Genomic DNA, 27,792 nt, shown 5'->3' with positions numbered 1-27,792 from the left:
AGGAAAATGCATGCAATTCACAAAGGAATTGCACTGCATTCCTGTTAAAATTGCATGCGAGTCTTGATGCAAATCGCATCGCAAAGTATCATTTTCGGTATCGGGAGCATTTTTATGGGTATCGGTGCATCCCTAGTACGTAAGAAGAGTGGAATTTTGAGACACAACTTGGACAGACTTCTGCTTCTCTTAAAAAATTTGGGTATTGAATTGCTCCACAGAGTTGCAGTTACAGAGATCAGTGAGGATATGTTGTAAAGCTAATTTCCTGCTTCTGAAGAATATTTAAAGCTAAACTCCATCTTTTGTTTTGGGCTAGCTACGGCTACATACAGTATACCGCACTATGTTCCGGGTTTGAGTTGAGACTTCCAGTCTCGTACCCGGAACACAGTAGAATGTATCACAGCGGCACTCAGCCATTCAGAGAAAGCAATGTATTTTATCCATGAATACAAATCTTGCTCTGATTGGCTAAGTCAGAGGTTGTGACCATTTCTCATTGGTCAGATGCTGCATCTGTCCCCCACTGGCTCTAAGACTGAAAACCGAGCGATCGAAGACCACTGATCACTCAGTTTTCAGTTCTCCATGAGCAGAGAGCTGGTGACTGTCAGCCACTCACTGGAGCGTTGTGCTGTGGAGGGGGCAGGAGCAGCTAACTCAGGCTCTCAGCGGCTTGTTAAGAGGTCGAGACGAATGCTGGTCCAGGATCCCAACCATATATTCTAAATCTTTGCCCAGCCTGGACCAGCTCTGCAATGTCAGCCAACAGCAGCCTTCTGAAAACGTCTCACAGGAGTGAAGAATGAACTACACCCCTGTGAACCAACAAGCTTTGAGTGTACCTTTTTCCTTTAACCTACCCTCCAAACTACCACTTAAAATTTAATTTAACTTTAACCTGACCTCACAATTAACCCTAGACCCTAGTATAATCCAGAAATAACAAAAAAAAAAAATGGAACAGACAGAGGCTCTACCCACCCATGCTATATCTAAAACTAAAAGAAAAGATTTGTCTGAAATTCTACTTTAAGATGGGCACTTTACTATGTTTTACCATGTAAGAAAAAGTTAAAGCAGAAGTAAAGTTGACGAAGAAAAAAATAAAAATTTTCTTCCTGCAAGCCAAAGTCATAATTTGCTAGTATGCAACATACTAGCACATTATGAAAGACTTACTTTCAACCAAAGCCCTCCGATGACACTGTCACCACAGACAGGGCTTCCATCTTCACCCAGTCTTCCTTTTGGTTCGCATGCGCCGTTGACGTCACCAGTTGCAGGGACACTGAATATGTCCTAAACGGTGCACTTTTAGGAAACATTCATTGTACCTACAGGTAAGCTTTATTATAAGCTTATCTGTAGGTTGGAGTGTCCGGGGGGAGCTTTACTACCACTTTAAACAACATGAAAAATAAAAACAGATTTAAGGTTTTGAACTCACTCACACAAAAATCTAAAATATGATTTAATGTATTTGAGCTAATCATTCCTGAAATTTCTTAACAGTTGAAACAGTTTTTACTCACCTAGAGCATTTGCTGCAGCTTTATCTGAAGAGGAGCAATCTTTAGCTGTCTCCTCTGCTCCCTGAGCCAGATTACCGCCTTGCAATCTGAAACACAAGAAAAACAAAAGCCCCAGTTTATAAAGCTGTAAACATTATTTTCTTCGTATCACTAAAGCCGGCCATAGACAGTTCGAATCTCAGCCCATTGAGCAGGGATTGGCCGAGCTTTGAACCATGTATGGGAGGCTGACTGTATTGATCGATAAAGTTGATTGATCAATAAACTTGGGTAAAACTGGCCTGTTGGATTTTACACGCAATTTTTTTTTTTGGTGTCTATTATAGCACTAATCACTGTTTTCTCCTGGCAGGGACCACCAAACCACCCCCGGTGGGAGAACACAATTGCTCTGCGGGGAGATTCCCTCATCAATACTGACTGTGTTAATGGGGGAATCAAGCGATTTTCTTTCCTGCAAACTGTGCCTACTGGAAAGAAAATCGCTCCATCTATGACCAGCTTAAATGCTCAGTTCACACTGATGCAAAACACACTTTATTTAGCCTGCTCTCCAAGTAGTGGAGATTTACTAATACTTGTGCCATCATAAGGGCCATTTTGGTTCGGGAAATGGAGCTTGCTTTCTGATGCATTTAATATGCATTTCAGATTAGTTTGGGACATTACTGAGATCATTCAAAGTCCATCACATGTGCATTTGACCTCCTTCTGGTCTGCAGCAAAAAAACACTTGCGGGTAAACCAACCATTTTTATGTGTAACAAACCTTCACGGTCCGCGTAACTGGTGCATCACAAGCATGCGTTCTTTGCCTACATACTTTCCACTAAAAGGTGTCTCTCTTTCTCAACTCAGAGATTTGGGAGGTATGTCTATAAGGGAAATGGATTGGACAGTACCTCCTGCCAAGCTATTCCAGGTCACGCCCCACTCCGGATAGGACACTCACATACCTACCTTCCGGGAGCAACTCCACCATATTGTCACAAATACTCCAGGCCTGAAGCCCATCCCCTTCAAAGTATTCATATATTCCTGGCCGGGGGCCTGTTTCCCAGAATAAAGAATGTCCACTCAAGATGCTTTTTCAAAGCTTTACTAAAAAACAACTTGCATACCTTACTGGCATAACAACATTTTCTCTGTACAGTACATGACACCACAGTTCCATGAATCCTTACAGTGCATAGAACAATAATGTCAAAGATGCATCTTATCAAACAACAACTATTTTCTCAACTACTCCAGACTTTAGACCTACTAAACCTAGGTCTGGGGTAGCTTATCTAATGACACCTTCTCCCTTGAGAGTCACCCTCCTTGGTCCTCATCTCGAGCCTCCTGCCAGTACAGCCACAAATCATGCACAGATCACAGACCTTCATGATGTTGGTCAGGGGTGACCTGCTCCCCTCCTTCTGCCTAGAGCCCTCCCACAGCTAAAAATAAAGTGCACAAACCTCACCCTCTAACATAACCAGGGGAGTGGCACCTCTAAAAAGGGCACTACACTTTACACCTGCCAACATGTTAATCTGATCTTACATCCCTATTAAACTGTATTGGTAGGAAGACGTCCTACCAATGACTCCTGTGTCAGTCCTCTTACCAAGAAGAAGACATCCTACCAATGACTCCTGTGTCAATCCTACTAATACAGGCCCTTACACTATCAGTCTTTACGTGCTGTCATGATAAAATCATGTAAGAGTCAGTTTACAAAAATTACCACTATTATTATCACAAAATTATTATCACTACAATGTACCTACTGTATTCATCGTCTTCTATTAAAAGGGCTGTCAACCTTCCAGTTTTTTCACCTTAATGCATCCTATGCATTAAGGTGAAAAAACATCTGATGGTTACAGGCCCCCCAGCCACCAAGTTTACTTACCTGAGCTCTCAAAAGTCCTGCATCGAGAACGCACTGGCTTCTCGGCTCGGTCTTCTCAGCTCTTCATTGGATAGATTGATAGAAGTGCAGCCAGTGGCTCATGCTGCTGTCAATCAAATCCAAATGACGCGGGCATTGGGGGGTGGGACGAGACATATGCACTGTGTCTATGGACACAGAGTGTATGGGACGGGAGCGCACCAGCAAGGTAACCCCCTCGGGAGAGAGCTTCCCGATGGAGTTATCTATTGCGGGGAAGAACCGAAACAGTCGCCGTGGGAACCCAGAACAGCAGGATCAGGGCCACTCTGCGCAAAACAAACTGCACAGTGGAGGTAAGTATAACATGTTTGTTATTTAAAAAAACAAACAAAACAAAAACAAAAAAAGGACCTATACAACCATTTTAAGCCTAAATTCACACTGACAGCGGGAATTCAATTTTACGAGTTCAGCTAAACTCGCACAATTTCATTCCCGCATGTCAGTCCCGACTTCGGGGGCAATTTCAGAGACATCTGTGTGGGTCTCTGCATAGATGTCTATTGAAATCGCACCCAAAAGTAGCTAAAAGTAGTACAGAAACTACGTTTGGGAATCTGTGAGGCACCGCAAATTTACATGTCAAATTGCATGCCAAATCGCTGCAATGTGAACAAGGGGTAAAGCTGCCCATATACCAGTAAAATTTTCTTTGCAAATTTTAGTTTTTGAAAAGTTTGATTATCTAATGGTTGGGCCAAATAGATGTTCATTTTGACCTGTAGTTACAAGAAAATTCAAAAAGAGTGGGCATTTTTTTTCAAACAAAATTCTGACTGCAAAATATGTTTTTTGTTTGGGAAAAATTGAACATATTGTAACAAAGCCTGTTTAATAAATCTAAGATTCCTTTCAAATAGCAAGTCTGAACAAAATTTTAAGGGATTTCGAACAAAAAAGTTGCCTCGTTGATGGCAAGAAAGAATGTTCTGACCAATGATTTTTCAGAACTTCCGTACAAACATTGACATGAAAATCTAACCATGTATAGCCAGCTTTACTTCCTGCACTTCTCTATTTGGTGCTTGGTAGCAACAGAAGTTACATATTTACTCATCACATAGGATTTGCAATTTTAATTGTCAAGTGTTTTTTTTATTTACAATAATCTAAAATATACAATAATACAATACAAAATAGCAACATAATATGCTCTTATTAATATGTACTACAATAAATAACAGAGCTGTGTTCAACCACAACATTGCAAAACTACATTAATGTACCCATTCAAAAACAATATGTTAACCAGGCCAGTCATGGGTTAATCAATCAACTATAGCCCAATGCACAAACATAAGCCAGTACCAGCTTAAGCTTCCTATAAGTACGATTATAAAATGTTTATCAGAAAAGCCGATCAATATTAACCTATTGCTAATATTACATTGGCAGAGACTGGCAGGGATGCAGTCTACAAACGAAGGGATAAAACAGGAAAAATACAGTATAATCAGCTTTTCTGGGAAATTATAATCTGTAGAATTTTCACTAGTACTAATACTTTTTTAAGAAATTAAAAATCAGTTGAGCAAGGCTAGGTCCTGAGTGGTTAACCATTTACTCAAATATTGGTTGTGAAAAAAGCAAAAAGGAGATACCTATAACCTTTACAAACATAGATCAGAGAACTAATGAGGTCTAAGATTACATACACGTGGAACCATTTCTATGATTCTGTGTGCTTTAATTTGCGCTACAGCTCGTTTAAACCTGCTTTGCTCTCCTTTTTTACCCCGTAAATACCAGACAACCGCAAGCGTTGTGCACTGTTGCTGAGTGGTTGTAGCACAGCCCTATTTACTTGAACAAGCGTGACCGGGGGAGCATTTCTGTCACGGCCGCTAAGCATTGCGTCTGCAACAATGTCTCTGCAGCATAAGGGGAGCAACTGAGTGGTGGTAAAAAGTGGCTCAACCATAGGGTTGTACTGCCCCCTACTGCAAACCTAAATGAGTCCTAAATCTTTACGTGCAGCGGGAAAATAAACTAGCATTTCAAAGAAACTTGGATTGGAAGAAATAATTGTCTTCAATTGCTGACATCTTCGGAAATTACTAGTTGTCTAACGGTTTATGATTTTGGTGCTTAGTCATTGATCCACAAGTATGCAGACGATGATGTAAGAACACCTAATCTGCATACTTGTTTCAGGTCAGTGACTTCCAAACGTGTTAATGTGTATTTTCACATTTGCAGCCAAATTGGGGAAACCCCACTATATGTCTGTTATGTGTTCCTATTCACACAGCATACCTAAATAAATGTTAAAAAAAATAAAATAAAATAAATAAATAAAAAATGTCCTGCTTTTTAAGCTGGCCATAGATGGATCAAATGCTGAACTGGACAAATTTTGGATTCATCTTTGGTAATTCAACAGAAGTCATTCTAATGCCCTGTACACACGATCAGACTTTCCGACAACAAAACCGTGAATTTTTGTTTGAAGGATGTTGGCTTCAATGGGTCTTGCATACACACGGTCACACAAACTTTGGCCAACAATTACGAACGTAGTGACGTACAAGATGTACGTGATATCTCCATTACGAACGCTAGTTTTACAAGACAGAGCGCTTCCAGCTCATACTTGATTCCGAGCATGGGTGGATTTTTGTGTGAAGGACTTGTGTTCACACGATCGGAAAATCCAACAAACATTTGTTGGTGGAAAATTTGAGAACCCGCTAGCCAAAATTTGTTGACGGAAAGTCAGACAACAAAGGTCCAATGGAGCATACATACGGTGAGACTTACCGCCAACAAGCTCACATCCAACATTTCCCCTCGGAAAATCCGGTCACATGTACACTGCATTATAATCAACTTCCACTGAACGGTATTGTTGGAAAAATTTTGTTCGAACCACAGCTTTAGTGCTGATCAGTGTATTCTGGTATTGAAGCCCCCATTGTCAGAACACAATAACAATAAGGGAGGATTCCTCCATCCACCTTGCTTGTGAGGATGGGAAAAACATCACCAGCCTTAGATGTTTCTGAGGAGAAGGTGTACATGGCGTTCACAAAGAAACACATCTAAAAAAAACGTTTTCACATTTATCCACACTCCCTGCTGACGCAACCAACTTCGCTATTACATGCTATTGCTGAGCCTGTGATCTACTAGGACCCCAGATCCTTTTCTATCCTTGATTCCTCCAGATGTTCTCCCCCTAGCGAGCAACTTGCATTCATATTTTTAGCTTTCAAGTGCATTACTTTAAATTTTGCAATGTTAAACCTCATCTGCCATCTAGCAGCTGCCCACCCCTCTATTTTAACTAGGTCTTCTTGTAAAGTGAGGGGCAAACATTCAGTACAGAGTTTTTCCATTGATTGGATGTGCTACAAATGTACGAAAGCACATAACACAAATTAATTTATCCAATGCTCCTTTTATTGCACATAAATGCACAAAAAAATATTAAATGAAGCACATAGGTGAGAGCTAGCCATATTGTAATAAATGGGGTTTTACTGCCCCCAAAATGCAGTAAACCAGTTGCCCCACCCAACCCCTACTCTGCCCTGCCCTAATTCCACTCTCATAAATTGGGAGAGAGAGAGAGAGAGAGAGAGAGAGGGGTGGCAGAGAGAGAGGGAGAGAGAGGGGTGGCAGAGAGAGAAAGGCAAAGAGAGAGAGAGAGGTGCAGAGAGAGAGAGAGGGGGGGTGGCTGAGAGAGAAAGAGAGAGAGGGAGCGTCTGGAAGAGAGAGAGACAGAGGGGGTGGCTGAGAGAGAGGGAGAAAGAGTGAAAGAGAGGGGATGGCAGAGAGAGAAGGGCGGAGGGGTGGCAGAGAGGGGGCTGGCTGAGAGAGAGAGAGAGAGACGGGGAGAGCTAGAGGAAGAGGGGTGGCAGAAAGAGAGAAAGAGTGAAAGAGAGAGAGAAAGCGCAAAAGCAGAGAGGTGGCAGAGAGAGAGAGAGAGGGTTGCTGAGAGAGAAGAGTAGATAGTATGTGCAGGAGAGGGGAACAGAGTTTACAGTGGTGGGTGGTATGTGCAGGAGAGGGTTACAGAGTGTATGGTAGTGGGTGGTATGTGCAGGAGAGGGGTACAAAGTGTATATCAGTGGGTGGTATGTGCAGGAGAGGGGCACAGAGAGTAGCAGTGGGTGGTATGTGCAGGTTAGGGGTACAGATTGTATGGCGGTGGGTGGTATGTGCAGGATAGGGATACGAAGTGTATGAGTGTAAAGCTAGAGGGAGACCGCACGGGCTTACGTTTAACCCCGCCTGCCTACCAGCGCGCCCCCTTCCCATGCAGCTCCACACTCACCCTGAGCCTTTTTCCAGGGTGAGTGTGTAAACTGTGGCTCTGATTTTATCTGTACATAACTGTAGCGCTGACATCCTTGCCTATTGATGTGGTTATGTATATTTTAATGTAAGGTCTATGGACTTTACTGGGGTTTCGTACCAGAGCCATTTAGTGACCAAATATGGGTAACGCACCTGCATATTATTACCGAAGGACAACCTAAAGACTTGTACAGGAAGTGACTGTTTTGTTTGGATTCTGAAGGTTGACCTTGTTACCCAGCAGTCTGTGTGACCTACCCATGAACATTCTCTTACACAGTGCATGCTGGGTAGGGGATAAAAGGGACCAGAGTGGCCATTTTAGGTCTCTTGGGATCGCGTTGCCTGCCTGTGCGGACCTGTGAGGAGGCTTCCCGGAGACAGCGGCCTGCAGCCATCATGGAACCTCAGCCTGTTTGTTTGCAGAGTGACTTGACGGAGCCTGAAAGACGGCAACCAGATTGAGAAGCTCCAGAGACACTCAGCGGAGAATTGGAGAACCGGATTGATTCGGTGAAGCGATACAGAGCGTCTGGCCCAGCTGACGGAGAGGCAGGCTACAGTTGCCGGACCAAAGTGATCACGCGGAACTCTGATCCAGTTGGTGAGCGGGTTACGACCCAATGTTTATTAACTTTGCACACAGTTAGACTCACGTACAGGCCTCACTGGAACTTGTAGATCCACAGAGGCGTAGCAGAGCAACCGACACTGAGCAGGCTTGAGACCTATCTACCTTGGCGCCTCAAGAGTTGTAAATAAGTTATTGGAGTTACACCAGGAGCATTTCAGCTTAACCCTCCATGGACTTTGGATTACAAATAACAAAGGAGTGACTTTAGCTAGCGAAGAAAGAAGACCCCGGATAAAGTACTTTAAGTGAGGCCTCACATATAGCCTTTAAAGCAGGGGGAGCTCCCAGGTTTATACATGTATACAAGTATACATTTTATATTGTTTTATATTGAAATATATTGTGCTGTCGTCCTATGTTGGGATGACAGCACAATTTCTGTAATCACTTGTTTAAATATTTTGCAGTAAAGATATTTCTGGTTAAGTATCCAGTGTGTGGCGTACTGTTTTTCCCCACCAGGTGGAGCCAGTGGATTCTGAGGGTATAATACAGGTACTTTGCATTGTCTTATATTGTACTGTATTACATTGCACCACAGCTGTGCCAAGGGGATTGAGTCAAGTTAGTGGTGTTTCCCAGTAGAGTGCAAGCCCAATCTAACCAGCAGCTCCTTCAGGGGTTAGTGCTACATAACTTTGATAGAACTTTAGAAACCAGCCCAAAATGAAGATTTCACCTGCTCAACACAACATACAGTTTTGGTATCCTGAAATCTTCTAATCGTATTGCTAGCACTTTTATTGCAGCTTAGCTTTAAGGCAGGTTAGGACATTTGTGTTATCCATTCTACAGCTGTCTGCACTATATTTTTGAATGCAGCTCAGGAGCTTTATCCATTCTACTTCAATTTCATCTGTGATCTGCAAGCAAATATTAAGGCAAACTAGACATTTGAGAATGGTCATGATGGGATGTCTCTCATCACTACATTACACTTTCTAATTAAAAAAAGCCCCTGAGCATGTAAAGAGCCGTAATGGTTACGTAAAAGACATATCTATAACCAACACATGGTGCAAGAAGTGTAATCTTTTGCAGATAATCAATTTACATTAACAAGCTGTCACATCTAGGTAATATATGTTATGTCATATCTTCATACCTTTGGCATGCTGTCTACCATTATCTTTACTTAAAAAACACAATTATGTCTGTGGCCCCTCCTGGTATATTTAGTAACAAGTATAAGTTTGAAAGCTGCAGGTTTACACATACCAATGCCTGGGGTGAAATTAGCAATGCAGTTATGCGAAGTGTCAGACAAAGGGTACAGTATGTTGACATGAGTGTGATACATTTGGGTAAGATATTCAGGATTGCATGTCTCTTGTCATACAAAAAGTGAATAGACATAACTACTATGCATCCTTACACTCATAAGAAATAATGAGTAATTAAATGGACTAACCGGCCCCTGAGAGCATGTCTCACCACCCACCCAATCCTAGAAATCCCCTATGATTAAAATGAAGTCTGAAAGGTTTAAAAATATTGCCATAGGCAAAATGACATTAAGAACAAAATACTGGTAAGCCCATTTAGAGGGCAAATCAATCAGTACTTCATATTTTGTTTCAACAATACAATACTTAAACTGTCATCTTCGACAGACGTGAAGTAGTAGACAACACATTGTTTTTATTACATGGACAAAATTATTATAATTTAGCTTAGTATTATAATTGTTTATTATTGTTATTATTATTATAGAATATAGTCATAAAATGTTTTATATCATACATTTATAATGCAGTTGTCCTTAAGCATTTAATCACATGTTTGTAAAGGATACCCCTGCCTCCAATCTACACCCTCCCACCAGCCAGACCACCCTGCAAACATAGCACTGGGGGGCTCATCCTGTGTGCACTACAGTTCATAGATGCCACCACAAAGATTTTGAGATTTACCTTAAAAACTAGGGGAAAGTGGAACACGCTTGATAGAAGCCTGCAGAAAGCAGTTCTTACTGCAATTTTTTAGAAATGTTTATTATAGACATACACAGCACTCATTCCTTCCATGTGTACGCTATATCATAATAAGATTGCTTGTGCTGTTTCTCTTTAGAAAATCCCTCTAGTAATATACCGTATATACGGAATATATTACACACACTGTACAAATAAAAAAATCCAACATATTTTATCATCAAGCGATCTCGTCTATGCTGACTTTATGTATGCTTTAAAGCGAAATGCCAGCTTTATTTGCACAAGAACTGAATGGAATGATAAATTCCAGCATAGAATCTGTACCATGTTGCTCTGTTGTCTGCAGATCCACCGATATTATGGGTTTAATTGTGGCCTTGTATCATGTGACACTCTGCATATCCTGCTGACAGACTTTGTCTCTTCTATAGCCCCCTCCTGCAGCAGCTAGATCCTGCAACACTCCCCTCCGTAGTCTTTCAGACTCTGTAAATGATGTAACTTTCTTCACAGCTCTGACGGTGGGCAGGATTGAATACATTCTAAATAGAATTCAGTTCTGCCCAGTCACATCTAAAGAAAGAGTCCAAACCTCCCAAGTCCTGCCTCACAGATCACAGCATTATTCAAGAAGGAAACCCCTTCATACACAGCCTGTTCTGAAAGCTAGTTGTGCTGCTGCTGGGCAGAATGGAATGGATCATAATTAGAATTAAATTCTGCCCAGTTAAATATGCCAACCAGTGTAGCCAGAGAGTCCCACTCTTCAGATCCCGCCTTCCCAGAGCCCTGCTCTCTGTGAACCCATTAATTTACATATGAAGGAAACACCTTCCCATAGCCCTCCCTCTGTAGTCTTGCAGTAAGCCATTATTCTTTGGCATGCTGCAAGATAGGAAAGACACAGCAGAAGGTATGACACATTTACACTTTTCACTACCATATGAAGGTCCAGAAACACCCACAGTAACCACAGGATCCACCCACATCAACTCCCAGAACTGGTACAAGCCCACCCTGAAGCTTCAGAAGCTTAAAGGATCATGGGACATGTAGTGTAAGGACTTGAAAAGGAAGGAAACAGGAAGTCAGAGAACTGTGAAATTCAGCCAGGAAGAGGCGTGACATCACAGACACAAAAACCTGCTGTATACAGCTAAGGTAAGTTACAAACTGACTTTGCAGTTGTGATTAATTTACATGTGCAATGCATCAAGTATTTTTGGGAGGAAAAGCTGGAGTTCCTTTTTAAACGTGCTATATAGAAGTCAGTGGAACATCTGTGAGTATCGCATAAAAAAACTGCTCATGGAATAAATCATATGACCTCATACCAAAGGAATTCTTGTTCTCTTTGTGAACAATACCTCTAAAATTAAATGAAAGGCATCACATGGACCCAAATGCATGCTTTTAGTTAGGACTAGATGGCAACCGGCTGAAACACTTATCAGCTACTTGTATCTTTTTTATAACTCCAGCATGAGAGCCTGAACTCCTGGCTGTGAAAAGTTTGCATACAGACCACCACTTTCCTTCAATAACATCAACATTAATGTTGGGTGGACTGACCTTTTGTGTTCTTTCATTTGTGTTTGTAACATTTCCATACAAAAGTTTTAACCAAAGCATCTGCAGCCACTCTACCAAGGAAGAGCTGAAACTGGCAGCTGCCCATGTCAGGACATGAATGTAAATATTGTAATCACCACTTACCATAAAATATTGTGAAAAATTGTATTGTTACATGACTGTACAATATGTCAGATTGTTCTCTGCCATCTTTACCTTGCACATCTTGAACAGATATTGAGTGTGACTTTTGCTTGAGGTTCAGTGGTATAGTTGCTACGTCCTTGGCTAAATTTACTTCCAGATGGCATCACACTGGTAACACCTTCCATTCGAAGATCATCAAGGTCTTCTACAATACAAACACCCATTATAATTACAAATTATTACAAACATCTTTCTGCAAAGATACTACCAAAACATAACAATGTACAGTATAATACATAGTAAGCCCCATAAAAAGTTCCCTTGAGAGTGTCCTTCACCAGCCAATACATCCTGAAAAAAAAATTAACATTACCTTTTTGATAAGGACCCCTTTGTTTACCAACATGGAGGTACCTCAAAAATAAAACTCCTAGTAAAATACTAATTTTGAGAGGTGGAGCCTGACCAAAGAAACACCCTGGCTCTAATAAAGAAAAATTTAATTTGATGGTCAATTTGCAATACCAGATTTCAATATAGAGTAGTGCAGAACTTAACCTGTAATGTAAATCTCTGTCACAAAAAAAACCTTGGAGCAGCAGGTTTTCAGTTTTCAAGGAAGTTCCCTTTAAACTAGAGCAACCTTATTACTGAGATAAACAATTACTACAGGGAATCATTCCAATTGCTTTAAGTGATTACCAATCTGATTATGGTTTATATGCTTTGATGCAACACTGTTTGCTAAACGTTATTCCTGTACAGATAAGCCATTATTTTTTCGGATACTAAACCCTTGTATTAATAGGTTCCTAAATTGTCAGTCTCTATGGCTAAAACTTACTCTTGTATGTATGTATGTGTATATATATATATATATATATATATATATATATATATATATATATATATATATATATATATATATACACACACACATACAAAATATAGATGATTATTTACTATTTCGACTAAAGCAGCTAATTAAATTCATTCATAGACAGCCAAAGTACTAGTCATCACAACATAAAAGAAAATGAAAAAAAAAATTTAAAAAAAGTAACAAAAAAACAAACAATCACAACTGAAAGCATTAAATGTGCATACGGTTGCTTTGAAGGGTCATAGCATTATGCTGGGGCCCGCATGGGATGGCTCAGAGGGGTCTGCAGTTTTCTCTCCCTCTTTTCTATTTTTTAGGTTGCCATTGGTTGCCGCTGTCACGCTGGGCAGCAACAGCCAAGGGATTGGTAGCCAAGGGCCAGTGTCGGATTGGATGGAATTGGCGGGCGCTAAAGCCCACGCTGAAGGAGCCTATAAAAGGAGCAGAGAATGGGGCTAACTGACCGTTGGAACTAGACAAGCGACAACCCGCTCCCCCTCCCTGTTTTCGTTTAGTCATGATGTTGTCCAAGTGGGGAGTAGTCGTCCAAAATTGTTTGGATGGTCACCATTTAATTTGTTCATTTTAGCCAGGATGGCTTTATATTCTTTATATTCTTTTAAAATTATTTACTATCAGGTTAACCGCGTGGATAACACCGCGGCCATATAAATTGCCAATATAAATACATTTTGTTTGAAATTTATTAACCGTGTATGTTTCTTTTTTGATCCCCTTTATGCTAGCCCATGCTATTTTTCTGTGAATTTATATTTTTTAACTAATTATAACAGACACAGCTATATGTGGCAATACTTATTAATACTATTTGTATCCGCACCAAATTGACATTAATCGTTTAATGTGGAAAGTAAAACAAATTTTAACACTTTAAAGAGAGGTTCCACCCTAAAGTGGAACTTCCGCTGATCGGAACACTCCCCCCCTCCGGTGTCACAATTGGCACCTTTCAGGGGGGAAGGGGGTGCAGATACCTGTCAAAGACAGGTATTTACACCCACTTCCGGGCATAGACTCCCATGGGAGTCTATGCCTCTTCTTGTCCCTGCGCGCTGTCTGCTGGGACACACACGGGTCCCAGAGACAGCGCGGACAATTCCTATTGCGCTGCGCGACTCGCGCATGTGCAGTAGGGAACCGGGAAGTGAAGCCGCAATGCTTCACTTCCTGATTCCCTCACCTAGAATGGTGACGGCAGCAGCCGAGAGCCGAGCGATCGATCTCGGCTGCCGGCATAGCTGGACCCCGGGACAGGTGAGTGTCCATTTATTAAAAGTCAGCAGCTGCAGTATTTGCAGCTGCTGGCTTTTAATATTTTTTTCCCCAGTGCAATCCCGCTTTAACCCAGTTTTACAACTCAGACATGTGTTATTAAAACCGAATATAACTTTGCATTTGAAATTTGAAAATTTGCTTCATGGGTGCCCCTCCCACTTTAAATTCTTTATTTGAGAAATCAAAGGAGCCAGGTGGAAAATTGTTGGCCGAATAGTGGATGCATCTAGTCAAATACAACTGCTGTTGGGGTATCCTGATAACCGCTGGCCCTGGCTGTCAGAAAACAATAGTCCACACTGCAGCCTATCTGCTTGTGGTCAGATTTACTGTGACGTAGACACTGACCCCTAACATTACCCTAGATAAAGCCCTGAATATTTTATCTTTATTTATGTTTTTTTTATAGACTTTTTTACCGGACTTCTCATATATCAGGGAGAAAAAGACGCAGTGCGGGGAATTTATTGAAATCGGAACAGATGTGCATCAATCAGCATTTAGCCTCAACTTGTTCATTTAAGCTTTGAAAATGAAAATGAGTAGTTGACTGGTTGCCACAACTGCTGCAGATTCTTTTTTCTCCAGTCTTAGAAACCCCCCCCCCCCCCCCCTAATGTATATTTTCCTCTTCACAGAGGAGAATGAGATGCAAGAGAGGTGCCTCAAACAAGTGATCACTGTGCCTGTTGGTGACAGCTGTGTCTCCAAGCTTGCCGTATGAGATCGGGCACACTCCCACCAAAAAACATGCTATATATATGTGGCGCCATGGAAGAAATCCCACCTATGTAATATGCTGCATATGTGCATTATTTCAGCAGAGAGGGGATAATAATATTATTTTGTATAGGAATCTATATAGGCCCATGTCGGCTTTACCAAATCCCATTATTACTTCAAGTAAAAAATGTACTGAATAAATCCACTGCCACTGAGCCCCCTCAAATGGCATAGAGCCTAGATCAGACGCACTATACTACCAAACGTATTGGGATGCCTGCCTTTACATGCCCATGAACTTTAATGGCATCCCAGTCTTAGTCTGTAGGGTTCCATATTGAGTTGGCCCACCCTTTGCAGCTATAACAGTTTCAGGTCTTCTGGGAAGGTGGTCCACCAGGTTTAGGAGTGTGTCTATGGGAATGTTTGACCATTCTTCCAGAAGTGCATTTGTGAGGTCAGGCACTGATGTTGGACGAGAAGGCCTGGCTCTACTTCATCCCAAATGTGTTCTATCGGGTTGAGGTCTGGACTCTGTGCAGGCCAGTCAAGTTCTTCATCCATGTATTTATGGACCATACTTTGCGCACTGGTGCACGCGTAGTCATGTTGGAACAGGAAGGGGCCATCCCAAAACTGTTCACACAAAGTTGGGAGCATGAAATTGTTCAAAATGTTTTAGTATGCTGATGCTTTAAGTGTTCCCTTTACTGGAACTAAGGGGCGAAGCTCAACCCCTGAAAAACAACTCCACACCATAATCCCCCCTCCACCAAATTATTTGGACCAGTGCACAAAGCAAGGTCCGTAAAGACATGGATGAGGGAGTTTGGAGTGGAGGAACTTGACTGGCCTGCACAGAGTCCTGACCTCAACCAGATAGAATACCTTTGAGATGAATTAGAGTGGAGAATGCAAGCCAGGCATTTCTCATCCACACAAGTGCCTGACCTCACAAATGCGCTTCTACAAGAATGGCCAAACATTCCCATAGACACACTCCTAAACCTTGTGGACAGACTTTCCAGAAGAGTTGAAGCTGTTATAGCTGCAAAGGGTGGGCCAACTCAATATTGAACCCTACAGACTAAGACTGAGATGCCATTAAAGAGGAAGTAAACCCTGATGGATTTACTTCCTCTTTGTCTCCCTGCAAAGGTAAAGCATAATGGGCTACTATGCATCGCATAGTAGCCCATTATGTGTCACTTACCTGACACAGGAGCCAGCGATGTCACCGCTGTCCCCTGTAGTCCGGAGCATCCATCTTCTTCCGGGTATCACTGCTCCGGCCACTCACAGCGCCGGAGCAGCGATGATGTCACTCCCGTGCCACATGCCGCTGCTAACGACGATAGTGCGCCTGCGTGCCGCTGTCTATGGCGCATGCGCCATAGACAGCTGTCACTGTCTTTTAGTAAATATCTCCTAAACCGTGTAGGTTTGCAACCACTTTAAAGTTCATGTGCGTGTAAAGGTAGGCATCCCAATACTTTTGGTAATATAGTGTACATTAGCTCCTGGCTACCTAAGAGACTACAGAGACTATTCTTTAGAGTCAGGCACACCTTGTTTGGTATACCTGAAGTGAGGATAAGCAAAGCCATTGTGCAGTATTGTACAGAAAACTCTATAAAGATAAATCAACACTTCCGAAAGATGAATCAATCTATCAAAAGAGAGTCAGAAACAGCGCATAATATTCTAAATACAGACAATAACGATGGTATGCATTAAATGGTTAAAAAAAACGTCCTCAAAACATTTACAAAACATTTAAACCGTATAAATGAATATATGTTGAATAAATTACAAGCTCAATATCTCATATTATGACCATCTAGCCAATGTCCATCTAGAAATTAGCGCTTGATGGTGAGTTCATTAATCTCACAGTCCTTCAACATAGTTCGTTAGAAATCATGATCTATATTGCACTTTTGCCCGAAATACACCTCCACGCGTGCACACATGCAAACACGCGTGCAATATATGGATTAGCAGCTAGGATCAGATAGAGACAGCTAGGTTAGAGGATGGTCCTACCGCCCTCAGCAATAGAACGCTCCCCGCTGATATTTCCTGGCTCTGCACCTCTCCCCTTCTTTCTCCTGTCACTCCTGCTGTGTTTAATCTCGTATGGTTCCACCCTGATGCGTTTCGTCGTGTTGACATCATATCTGATCCTAGCTGCTAATCCATATATTGAATCTACGCTTTGAAAGTTTTAACGTTTGTGAGTGCAATGTTTGTTGGTTTTTAATTTAATAAAGCACCTTGTCTGTTTAACGGAATTACACTATATGCGCTTTTCTTTGTAACTATACTTCCTTTGGAGACCGAGCGGTGTGGTATATGAAGAGAAAAGAAACCTGCATTTACATCTAAGAGGATTTCTTGATCAGCTGTGTGAAACCAGCTGAGTCTGGTAAGAGAAATACCTAAGGGGGACTCTTCACTGGCAACGATTCCTTGCGGTGTTTGCATGTGTGCACGCGTGGAGGTGTATTTCGGGCAATAGTGCAATATAGATCATGATTTCTAACGAACTATGTTGAATGACTGTGAGATTAATGAACTCACCATCAAGCGCTAATTTCTAGATGGACATTGGCTAGATGGTCATAATATGAGATATTGAGCTTGTAATTTATTCAACATATATTCATTTATATGGTTTAAATGTTTTGTAAATGTTTTGAGGACGTTTTTTTTAACCATTTAATGCATACCATCGTTATTGTCTGTATTTAGAATATTATGCGCTGTTTCTGACTCTCTTTTGATAGATTGATTCATCTTTCGGAAGTGTTGATTTATCTTTATAGAGTTTTCTGTACAATAGTGATAGGTCTTTATCAGTATATAGAGCCTAATTAAAACAGCTGCTTAACCTCCCTGGCGGTATGATTCAGTCTGGAATAAGGTGCTGAAAGCGGTACAATTATTTTGCATGGAAATCTGGCTTTTATTTTGTAGTCCTGTAATTCTTAGGAATAACGCTCTGAAATCTCTTCAAACCAGAGTCTAGCGGACATCCCGGGTATGATAAAGTTTATAATATAATAAAGAATAATAAAAATTATTCAATAATGTAATCAAATCCAAAAAAAAATGAAAAAGGGACATGTTTTGGTTGCTATGGACAATCTCCAAATTCCAAGCAGTAAAAAACTGTATTTATAATATAAAAGTGCATGCAGGGCATTGCACAAACCACTAGGGACAAAGGGGGTGTGTATTTTTTACTACAGCACTGTAATCTGTAAGATTACAGTGCTGTGTGTGTTTTGTGTACTTTTACTTTTTTGAATTTGCCGCCGTTCTCTGCTCCCGTACGCCGTAACGCCGCAGGGAACGGAGCTCGGCGGCATTCGGCACTGTGAATCGAGCAGAGGACAACTCGATCACACAGCGCGGCGGACATCGCTGGATCCAGGGGACAAGGTAAGTAACGATCCCTGTGTCCTCCCCTGCATCGAGCGGTGCAAGCCCGAGTCTGGCTCGGGGTTACCGCTATTGTAATGAAATTCCCAACCCGAGCCAGACTCGGGATTACCGCTAGGGAGGTTAAGAGGTACGTAATTCCACACCCCCCAGAATATATACACACGTTTTAGGGTGTAAGCGCTTGTTGTTTTTACATCTAGCAGGGCGGCGCTAGTTGTAAGAAAGTTGGGGTATTTCATTGTGCAGTATTATCATGCAGGAAGTGGAAACTGGATAGGTAATGAGCAAATATGGCTCTCAGATGTACACACAGTATAACTACAAACTTTACCCAAAAACTGGTGCATTCAGGATCTGGTGCAGTTGTGCATGGTAGCCAATCAGCTTCTAGAGTCAGCTTGTTTAATTAAGCTTTGACAATAAAACCTGGAAGCTGATTGGTTTAAATGCAGAGTTGTGTCAGATTTTGCACTTTCCAGTTTTAGTAAATAAACCCCAATGCGTTATTGAATGGATTTAGTTTAGGTCTTTATTTAGGAGGGGGAGGGGGACGGGGGGGGGGGGGGGGGGGACTATAAGCTTCTCATTACAACAAATCCTTGAAAGAACTATTAGAATGTATATAGGAATTAGTGATACATATATTAAAGTGACTAATGCATAAAAAATGATTGATCAAAATGATGAAGGATTCAAAGCCCATGTAAATTATCAATCGATACATATAATAATGTGACTCGGTGCAAACTGATGCATAAAGATGTGATTAACCAAGATAATAGAGGATTTAGAGTCCATTCAATTAAAGATAAAGATGTAGTTAAAGTAATGAAGTAACCCATTCAAATTATCAATTGATATCCTTGGTGCTATTAACACACACAACACTCAAGTAGTGAATTACCTTTTATCTTGTCTTGCAATATGTACTTTGCATATGATTCCATTACACAAATGAAACCTTTTTTGGGAACTATCTGCTATCCATCCCCTGATTGAGCCACCAACCCCCAAAAAGTAGCTGGGAATCTTACTAGAGTAACCAAAGGCCCGGGCTGGGTATCAAGTCATAGGTGTTCATGATCTCCTGTAGTTAAGAGATCCATACGAGCTGGTAAGCGGCAGTCTGTGTGAAGGTGGAAGAAAGACCCTTTTCTATACCACTACTCCGGGGTTGTGTGTTATAATCGCACCAAGGATATCAATTGATAATTTGAATGAACTCTTAAACCTTCATTATTTTAACTACATCTTTATCTTTAACTAATTGAATAGACTCTTAAACCTCTATTATCTTGGTTAATCATAACTTTATGCATCAGTTTGCACCGAGTCACATTATTATAAGTATCGATTGATAATTTTCATAGGATTTGAATCCTTCATCATTTCGATCAATCATGTTTTATGCATTAGTTTGCACTAAGTCACTTGAATATATGTATTGCTAATTTAGTATTTAGCGCAACTTATTATTGGTAAATTCTTTGTGTATACGTGTATCTAGAAGCAAAGTCGCAGCTGTTCATGTTTTATTATTTTGTGTATTTAATTATACATTTGATACCTTTTTAAGTATACCTATATAGGAATACTGAAGTAATGTTCCTCTGAATTTTTAGTAGAGAAGTATTTTAAAGCGCACTAGCCATTTTTGTACCAATACGAGAAAAGTGAGGTTTTGTTGCATTTTGAACAGGTGATGATAATCCCATCTTTCAAGAAAAAAAAGCCTCAGACTATTTAAACATGTTCCTATGGGAGTTTTAGGAGTTTAAGCTGAAGGAAAGTTAGGTAACGCTGTTATTTAATGCTGAAGTAAGGGAATACAAAGACCAAAAAGACAACTAGGAGAAAAAACTAATGCTAAAAACATTACTTTCCACCTTATAGCTTCCTGTCTGTAAAGCTTTCCATCTTAAACACCTACTGCTGTCATACAACCCTGCAAACAGTATAAAGGCAAAGGCTATAATACAGTTAACACTTTCCATACGTATAGTCATTGTAAGGACCACGAAAAGTGTCTCCCTTGCCTACTTCTTCCATTACACGTTTAGGCTTTTTGCTAAATAAAAGGTATACTTTAAGATTAAAATTCCAACAGTCAACCTAAAGTTCCTAAACTTCCTAACTTAACTACACAAAGGCAAAGTAAATTATGCCACCAAGCCTGCATAAAAGGAAGAAAAGAAAAACCAATTCAAAGCACAAGCATACATCCACAGGAAAATTCTTTTCTGTATTTACTTTCTGCTGCAGTTTTCATTGTGTACCACCATAAATGAATGGGGACAGCTCTTGATCGATTGCTTAATAATTTGCCAGGGTTCCCAATTCACAATCCTCTTCTACGAAGAGTCATGGTGAAACTGTTTAAAACTGTTGGAAGAACATAAGGATGTATAGAAGTCCCTGGGATATAAAAAAATAAAATAAAACTAAATTTTTTTAAAGTAGAATTTTTTTCTTTGAAGATACAATGAGGAAAGTAGTTGTCAGATCCTCTTTTCACATATATAAGCTATCCCCTGGACAAGTGCCCTCTGCAGCTATATATGAATGTTTCCCCACCACATCACCTTGGTAACCTATCACCATGCCTCGTGAGTGCCCTCTTCTCAACACTACTGAACAAGGAATCTTTTGGCAATACCAGTTTCCCATGCTTTTCTATCAATTGAAATGACCTGGCTTTTTGACAGACACTGTTTAATTATGAATAGACTTGAGACGTCTTTAAGACCTAACAATCCCATTACCTTCCATTTACACTAAAAGGGATAAAACAACATATTTTTTTCTCTGTATTTTTTTTTTTTCTTTCACAAGCTTCAATTTTTCAGCAGATTCATTTTAAAAGTACAACTCTGTTCAAGCTGTTTCTACACTCTCTGGAGGACCTTTTAGACTCCCGATTATCCAGAAAAGTTGGGTTGCACGTACAGAGGATGTAAATTTCAGTGATGAGATCTCTCTGTATGGCAGAGATGCTGACAGCTGGAGAAAAGATAATCCAAGTTCGTGGCAGAGACATTCTAAGGACAAAGTATAGTTTCTACTTGGCTGACACATTGGCGTTTCTAGGGATTTTGGCTTCCAAAATTAACATATTAAGCAATTATGATAAATACAAAAAATGCTGTAAATTGCAGATAACTATACAGAATGTGCCGACACAATTATTCTCCACGCGATTACAAGACAGAAAAACAGGGACATATTTCTCACTGAAAAGACAAGAACTATGAACTGAGTTTCTAAAAAGAACTTTTAACAAAAATGTTTAAAAAAAAATATTACCCGTATTTGCCGGCGTATAAGACGACCCCCTATTTTTCAAGTGAAAACATAGGTTTTGGGCAATACTCGCGGTATAAGACTACCCCCTTTCTGAGGCAACACCATTTAAAAAAAAACATTAGAACCATTAAAAAACACAAAGCAAGAATGCCAACTACTCATCCGCCATACTGTGATGTCAAAGTAAATCAAACAATAATAACACAAACAGAGATCTATTCAATGCCACAACTCTGGAAAGTAGAATTTTTCACTAACCAAACCTATACCACTTTTGGGTTACATTCTATGGGAATTGTCCACCAAAATGTATTCAATAACCCCCCTGTCATATGTACCAGATTTACCTGTCCCTCTTGGGTGCCTGGGACCTCAAAGGCAAACAGCAGGATGTATAGTAGTAGGAGATCATTGAATGGATTTACCCAGGGAAGTATGGTGAGCGGTGTATTCTTTTAATGAATACAACGCCTGCTTGGAACGGCAGAGGCTGTAGCATCATCAGCCCTTGCCTCTCTCTCTCTCTCAAAGCCAATCCGAGCAGGCTACTCTATGTAGCCTGCTCGAATTGGCAGAGGTTGTTACTCCAATCCAAGCAGGCTCTGTATTCATTAATAGAATACATCGCTCGCCGGGATTGGCTCAATGGCGTATACTGTTTGTAGCTGAAGCCACATACAGTATTAGCAGACATTTGGGGGCTGACATCCATTGGGCAGCATTGTATACCCGGCGTATAAGACGACCCCCTATTTGTGGGCATTTTTTTTAAGTGTAAAAGGTAGTCTTATACGCCAGAAAATACAGTAAATGCACATATTTTTGCACACAAAAATGTACATTTTCATTTTTTTTTTTTCACAAGAGCCTGCAAAGCATTGCACCTGCAACCAGTAGATTGCAGGTGAAATGTCAGGCTCCTGCAAACTGTTCCTACAGCTCTCTGACCGACCATACTCCTGTTGGCTTTCAGCTGGAGGAAATGTAAATGGACTATGAGTGCACCGAGTACCACGCTCGTGTTCCATTGAGAACTACACGTCTATTTTTTGTTGTGGTAGATGAGACTTGCAGTTCATTCATTCACAGATCTCACAGAATTTTGGGGGCGGGTTGCTTAGTATCCTAAATATGGGTGTAACATGTTGCTAAAGGGTGAGTTAGCCTTTAAGGGGGTCCTTCAGTGGTTCCTCACAACGAATCACAGTGCTTTGCAACAATGGAGGGCTGGCTGTTCTAGAGCTTTGAGTCAAGTTTGACTGATTTATTTTTTCTTGGTTTTTTAGTTTGGGAACAGATATAGTGGCATTCAAGCCATTTTTTTTCTTTGAAAAAAAATATAAGGGTTTGAAAAGAGAAAAGGGAAAAAACAAAGATACTAGCCCAGTAGATCTGGTACACTAACTGTCCATAGCTGGAGTGCAATAGATATGTACAGTATGTGCCTGCTTTACCGAAGTCCCCCCATGAAATCTGTTTTTCACCATCTTCCTAAAGTGCAGATACCTCCAGAGGGACACTGTAGCAGGCTTTGGTTGCCTTTAGGAGAGGCTTGGTGAGTCACTTGCAACCTTTGGTATACAGACTACCCAATTTTATGCGTGACGCCAAGCAACTGAAATGGGAAAAGAAGTACATGTGAATGACCTTGGATGTTCGGACATTTTATACGTTTAATCCTCATGATGTTGTTGTTGCATTAGGAAAGCACTAGGTCACCTTCAGTGACTATTTTCTTTTTTTGTATTTCTTTAAACATGTACAAAAGGTTGAGTCAGTACTACAATACAGAACAAGCATGAGCAGAAACTCCGCAAAGAACCAGCATGAGCTCACAAGGCCAGGATTGGTTGAAAAACATTAGCATCTGTTTAGTTTTTATCCTGTACTCGCTATGAAGAAAAAGCATGCATTGTGGAAACTTAAAAAGTGCTGGCCTTTCTGCATCTTGTTGCTGTGTTTACTTGAGAAGAAACGTTGCTGTGCACTGCCTGCAGGTGGCAGAGTTTTATCTCTGAAATGGTTTGCGAGAAAGGAAAGGTTCTGTACACCAGCTATACCAGACTGGGTTACTCTCAGGCCGCGTACACACGCGGGGACTGTTCGCTGAAACTGTCCGCTGAAACCAAGTTTCAGCGGACAGTCCGCTCGTGTGTGGGCTTTCAGCGGACAGTTTCAGCGAACAGTCCGCTGAACAAGGTTTTTCGGAAATTCCGAAAAACTGTCCGCTGAAACCTTGTTTCAGCGGACAGTCCCCGCGTGTGTAGGCTTGTTCGTCAAACAAAGTTGCGCGCATGCTCAGAAAGGATTTTCACGCCGAAAGTTATAATGCAGTGTATAGGACGTCGTATTTTTCGTCCCGTCGTACGTGCCGTTCACGTCATCGCGCACGGTTTCAGCAAACTGTTCGTCCGTCGTGTGTGGCCATGTCCGTCCATGCTAATTTTGAGCGGACTGTTTGCCGAAACTGTTTGACGGACAAAGTTGGGCGAACAGTCCCCGCGTGTGTACGCGGCCTCAGAGTTCATTAAGGAGTGTAGTCTCTGTATGTACCACTTTGTCTATGGTGGGGACTCCCTGATGTCCCACGCTATAAAGTACTTCAAGGTACCTCATGTTGGTCCACCACAATAGGTAAAGGGTTAATGCCACAGCACATTGCAAACTTTGCTGTGTGCCAAATGTAAGGGGATCTACAATTAGGCAGATGTTGGCCCCAAATTGTACAACCACCACCCCGTTGTTGAGTTAAAATCTATGCCATATTGTGTCATTGCCGACCAGAGGTCCACTCACAAAAATTCTGGACAGAAGCCTTAATATTTAAAGTGTTACTAAACCCAGGACCCTGCATTCACTATATCTGGTCTCCCACAGTACAAATAACATGGAAATGCAATCCGTTTAGTAAATATAAACTGCTAAATACCGTTTCTCATCAGCAGTATATAGCAGTCTTGTGACTTCTATCAGTGTCTGATTAAAGCTTGTAGGAGTAGTTTTCATATTGCACTGGCTGTCCTATCAGGATGCAGGTCCGCTGACCCTCTGTATGGGCAATGCTGATTGGTCCTGTGCTCATCATATGCACTCTCCCAAGAAAAAAATTTTCTGGAAATACACACCAAACTGAGCATGTGCAGCCTGACTCCACTAACTCTGTTGTATCAGAACCTGTTTTGGAGTCAGTGGAAGAAGAGGATCTGTGCATACAGGAACAAACAGCCTTTTTAAACAAGTCAGGGGATTAACCCCTTAACTCGAAGCTGAGGGTCAGGGGGAACAAGGTGCTTCTGTTAGCATACCAATCTCTTCCCAATTTCCTTTCTATAGCTGTGCTCAGCCAGACATGCTGCCAGATGACAAACTAATTTTCAGGCTTCCACCACTACTCATATCTGGACTCTATCCAGGCCTCCAAAGCATTGCGTACCCCTCTATAGGACCATCAGAATAAGATCAAGGGAGACAGGGTAACTACAACAATTCCTCCTACGATCTGTACCACCTTCTCTGAGACTTCAGCCTTTGCCTCAACTCAGTACAGGATTACAGCTTTGCAGTTCTGGGTGTTCTGTTCCCATACCCCATCCACACTGGGTCCCACCCACAGCTGGTATTTATATGAGCACTAATTCCACCCTTATATCACTAGAGGAGGGACTTCTCTAAAAAGGGACCTAACAGATGTTTATAATTTTCCCCTTACCATACCATAATGGAAACAGAGCCATCTAATGACAGGCAAGCTAACTGCACCTGCCAAGATGTAAATGCAAGATAGCTGAACATTTTGAAAACCTTTGTCATACTTTGTCATTCTACTGCTAGACAGGTTACTTCCTGTCTAGCAGTAAAGTGGCCGCAAATCATGTGACCGGCCTGAAGACAGCTCAAATTATGTAATTGGAACACTTTTTTTTTTAAACTACTGAAATACTGTGCTATGCCAGACTCTAATAGAGATGCTGGCAGTGAAAATTTAAAGCTTTTATATTACAAGAATAACTGTGGGGGGGGGGGGGGGGCAGTACAGACACAGATGGAGATGACAGGCAGGAAGGAGGGGTGAGGGGGGAGAGAGAGGAGAGCAGAGGGGACAGCGGCTCCTGTGCCTTCTCCTTCTCGCTTCCGCCATGCGTCTCCTCCCCTCCTCCTAGGTGTTCAATAGGATCACCTGCCCTTTCAGCCAATCAGGTGATGGGTATCAGACCCACTTCTAGATTTGCCAGGAGGAGGATCAGTGTTGCAACAGTGAATATTCATTCGCTTTTGCAACACACCTGGGTGGGCTCCAGATGCAATGCTCTGTGTCCCGAGTCCACCCTATTTTGAAGCCTATTAGAGCCTCTGGCTATAATCGGGTGCTCCAAAAACCACTCCCCTGCCCACCCCGCCACAGGAATTAATGCACCCGGTGTACTGAAAGAGGCCAGGCGCAGGGATAGGGAGGGTAGAGGCACTGGATGGGGGGGGCACCCGTATGCCCACAATGAACGGGTTGCCCCTACGTACAACTACGGAACCTTCTATAAAGCAAATGATCAAAATAAGTTGAGTCCTGTTCCATAACCTTACTACAGGATTAAATATGAATTATCCTTCATTGATGGCTATATTTCCATTGGTCTTATTGCTTAGTAGCACCAGAGACCTTAGGAGAGTGCCTTATATATTTACACATGACAGTTACATAGTTAGTAAGGTTGAATAAAGACACCAGTCCATCCAGTTCAACCTAAGTGAGTGTGCATGTTCACAACCCCTATACATTGTGTCCTATCAAGATGCCCATCTATTATTATTATTTTTTATTTAAGGTACCCATATAACATTGTCAATTTGTACGCAGTGCTCCACACACACACACACATACACACACACATCAGTCCCCACCCCAAGGAGCCCACAATCCAAGGTCCCTAACCCACACCCATACACTAGGGCCCATATATTTTGGACAGAAGCCAATTAACCAATTAACATACCAGCATGTCTTTGGACTGTGGGATAAAACCGGAGTACCCAGAGGAAACCCACACAGGCACAGGGAGAACATGCAAACTCCAGGCAGGCAGTGTCGTGGTTGGGATTTGAACCAGTAACCCTTTTTTTTACTGCTAAGCGAGAGTGCTAACAACCACCCATTCTTACACTACTTCAGAGTCATTACAAATCTGTTGTCAGACACACTCCACCACTCTAGCCAGTACCATTTCCTAATTCTGATATTGTAGGTTCTTATAGAGGCACCGATGGACTGCCACAGATAGTAATAAAAACCTGTATTCTAATCCCTCTCCACTCAGTCCAAAACTAATAAAATAATATGCTTGCCTTTAATTATACTTTTAAAAACCTGGCCTACTAAAGCAGGGAAAATCCAAACAAGTCAAAGGACCTTACACCTATAAACTGTCTAGTTGGCAGCTACTGTATGGATTTCCAATTGTCTTGCAGCTGTTTGTCAAATAAAGTTTGAAAAATACTGCTTAAGGAAATGTTTGTGTTCCTACTGATAACAACTAAACTAGAGACCAAAAACCTGACCCACCTAGACATACTCAAGGAATCAGAAGGCCTTGTCTATGGACCAAGGGTTATGTGATTTAATTAAATCAGAGTTCCACACAAAAATGGAACGTCAACTTTAAGTGACGGTGACTCTCTGACATGCCACATTTGGCATGTCATTTTTTTTGGGGTGTGGGTACCCTCTTTTTACAGACATCCAGCTCCCACTTCCTCCCAGGGCCCTGCGGCACCAGAAGGAAGTTCACCTCTCCCCCCTCCCTCCCTGCAATCTTCTGGGACACGTCACAGGTCCCAGAAGATTGCCCGGCAAATCACAGCGTGACATGCACATGCTCAGTGCGTGCCTGGCCGTGAAGCCACAGCCGGGAGCCCACAGTGGTGAAGCCGGCACTTCAGAGAGGAGGGGGAATGGAGCGGGGCTTCATATGCCCACATCCCTGGACCCTGGGACAGGTGAGTGTCCGATTATTAAAATTCAGCAGCTTCACTTTTTGTAGCTGCTGACTTTAAAATGCATAGTAGTGTTTGTG

General features: G+C 41.5%; 1 protein-coding gene across 1 annotated transcript in view; it reads right to left on the bottom strand.

Moving 5' to 3' along the window:
• The window catches only part of CUNH8orf34 (chromosome unknown C8orf34 homolog), a 422,416-nt gene that overhangs the window by 141,232 nt on the left and 253,392 nt on the right, over positions 1–27,792 (bottom strand). The window contains exons 8-9 of the mRNA XM_077492843.1: positions 12,142–12,277; positions 1,539–1,624 (exon numbers count right to left, since the gene is read on the bottom strand). Of these exons, the coding sequence (XP_077348969.1) occupies positions 1,539–1,624; positions 12,142–12,277 (222 nt within the window). The remainder of the gene's footprint in view (positions 1–1,538; positions 1,625–12,141; positions 12,278–27,792) is intronic.

The sequence above is a fragment of the Lithobates pipiens genome, unplaced genomic scaffold, assembly GCF_037356315.1.
Source record: "Lithobates pipiens isolate NorthernLeopardFrog02 unplaced genomic scaffold, aLitPip1_a1.2 Scaffold_19, whole genome shotgun sequence".
Classification (NCBI taxonomy): Eukaryota; Metazoa; Chordata; class Amphibia; order Anura; family Ranidae; genus Lithobates; species Lithobates pipiens.
The sequence above is the reverse complement of the archived record's forward strand: the minus strand, read 5'-3'. Positions and strand labels throughout refer to the sequence as shown.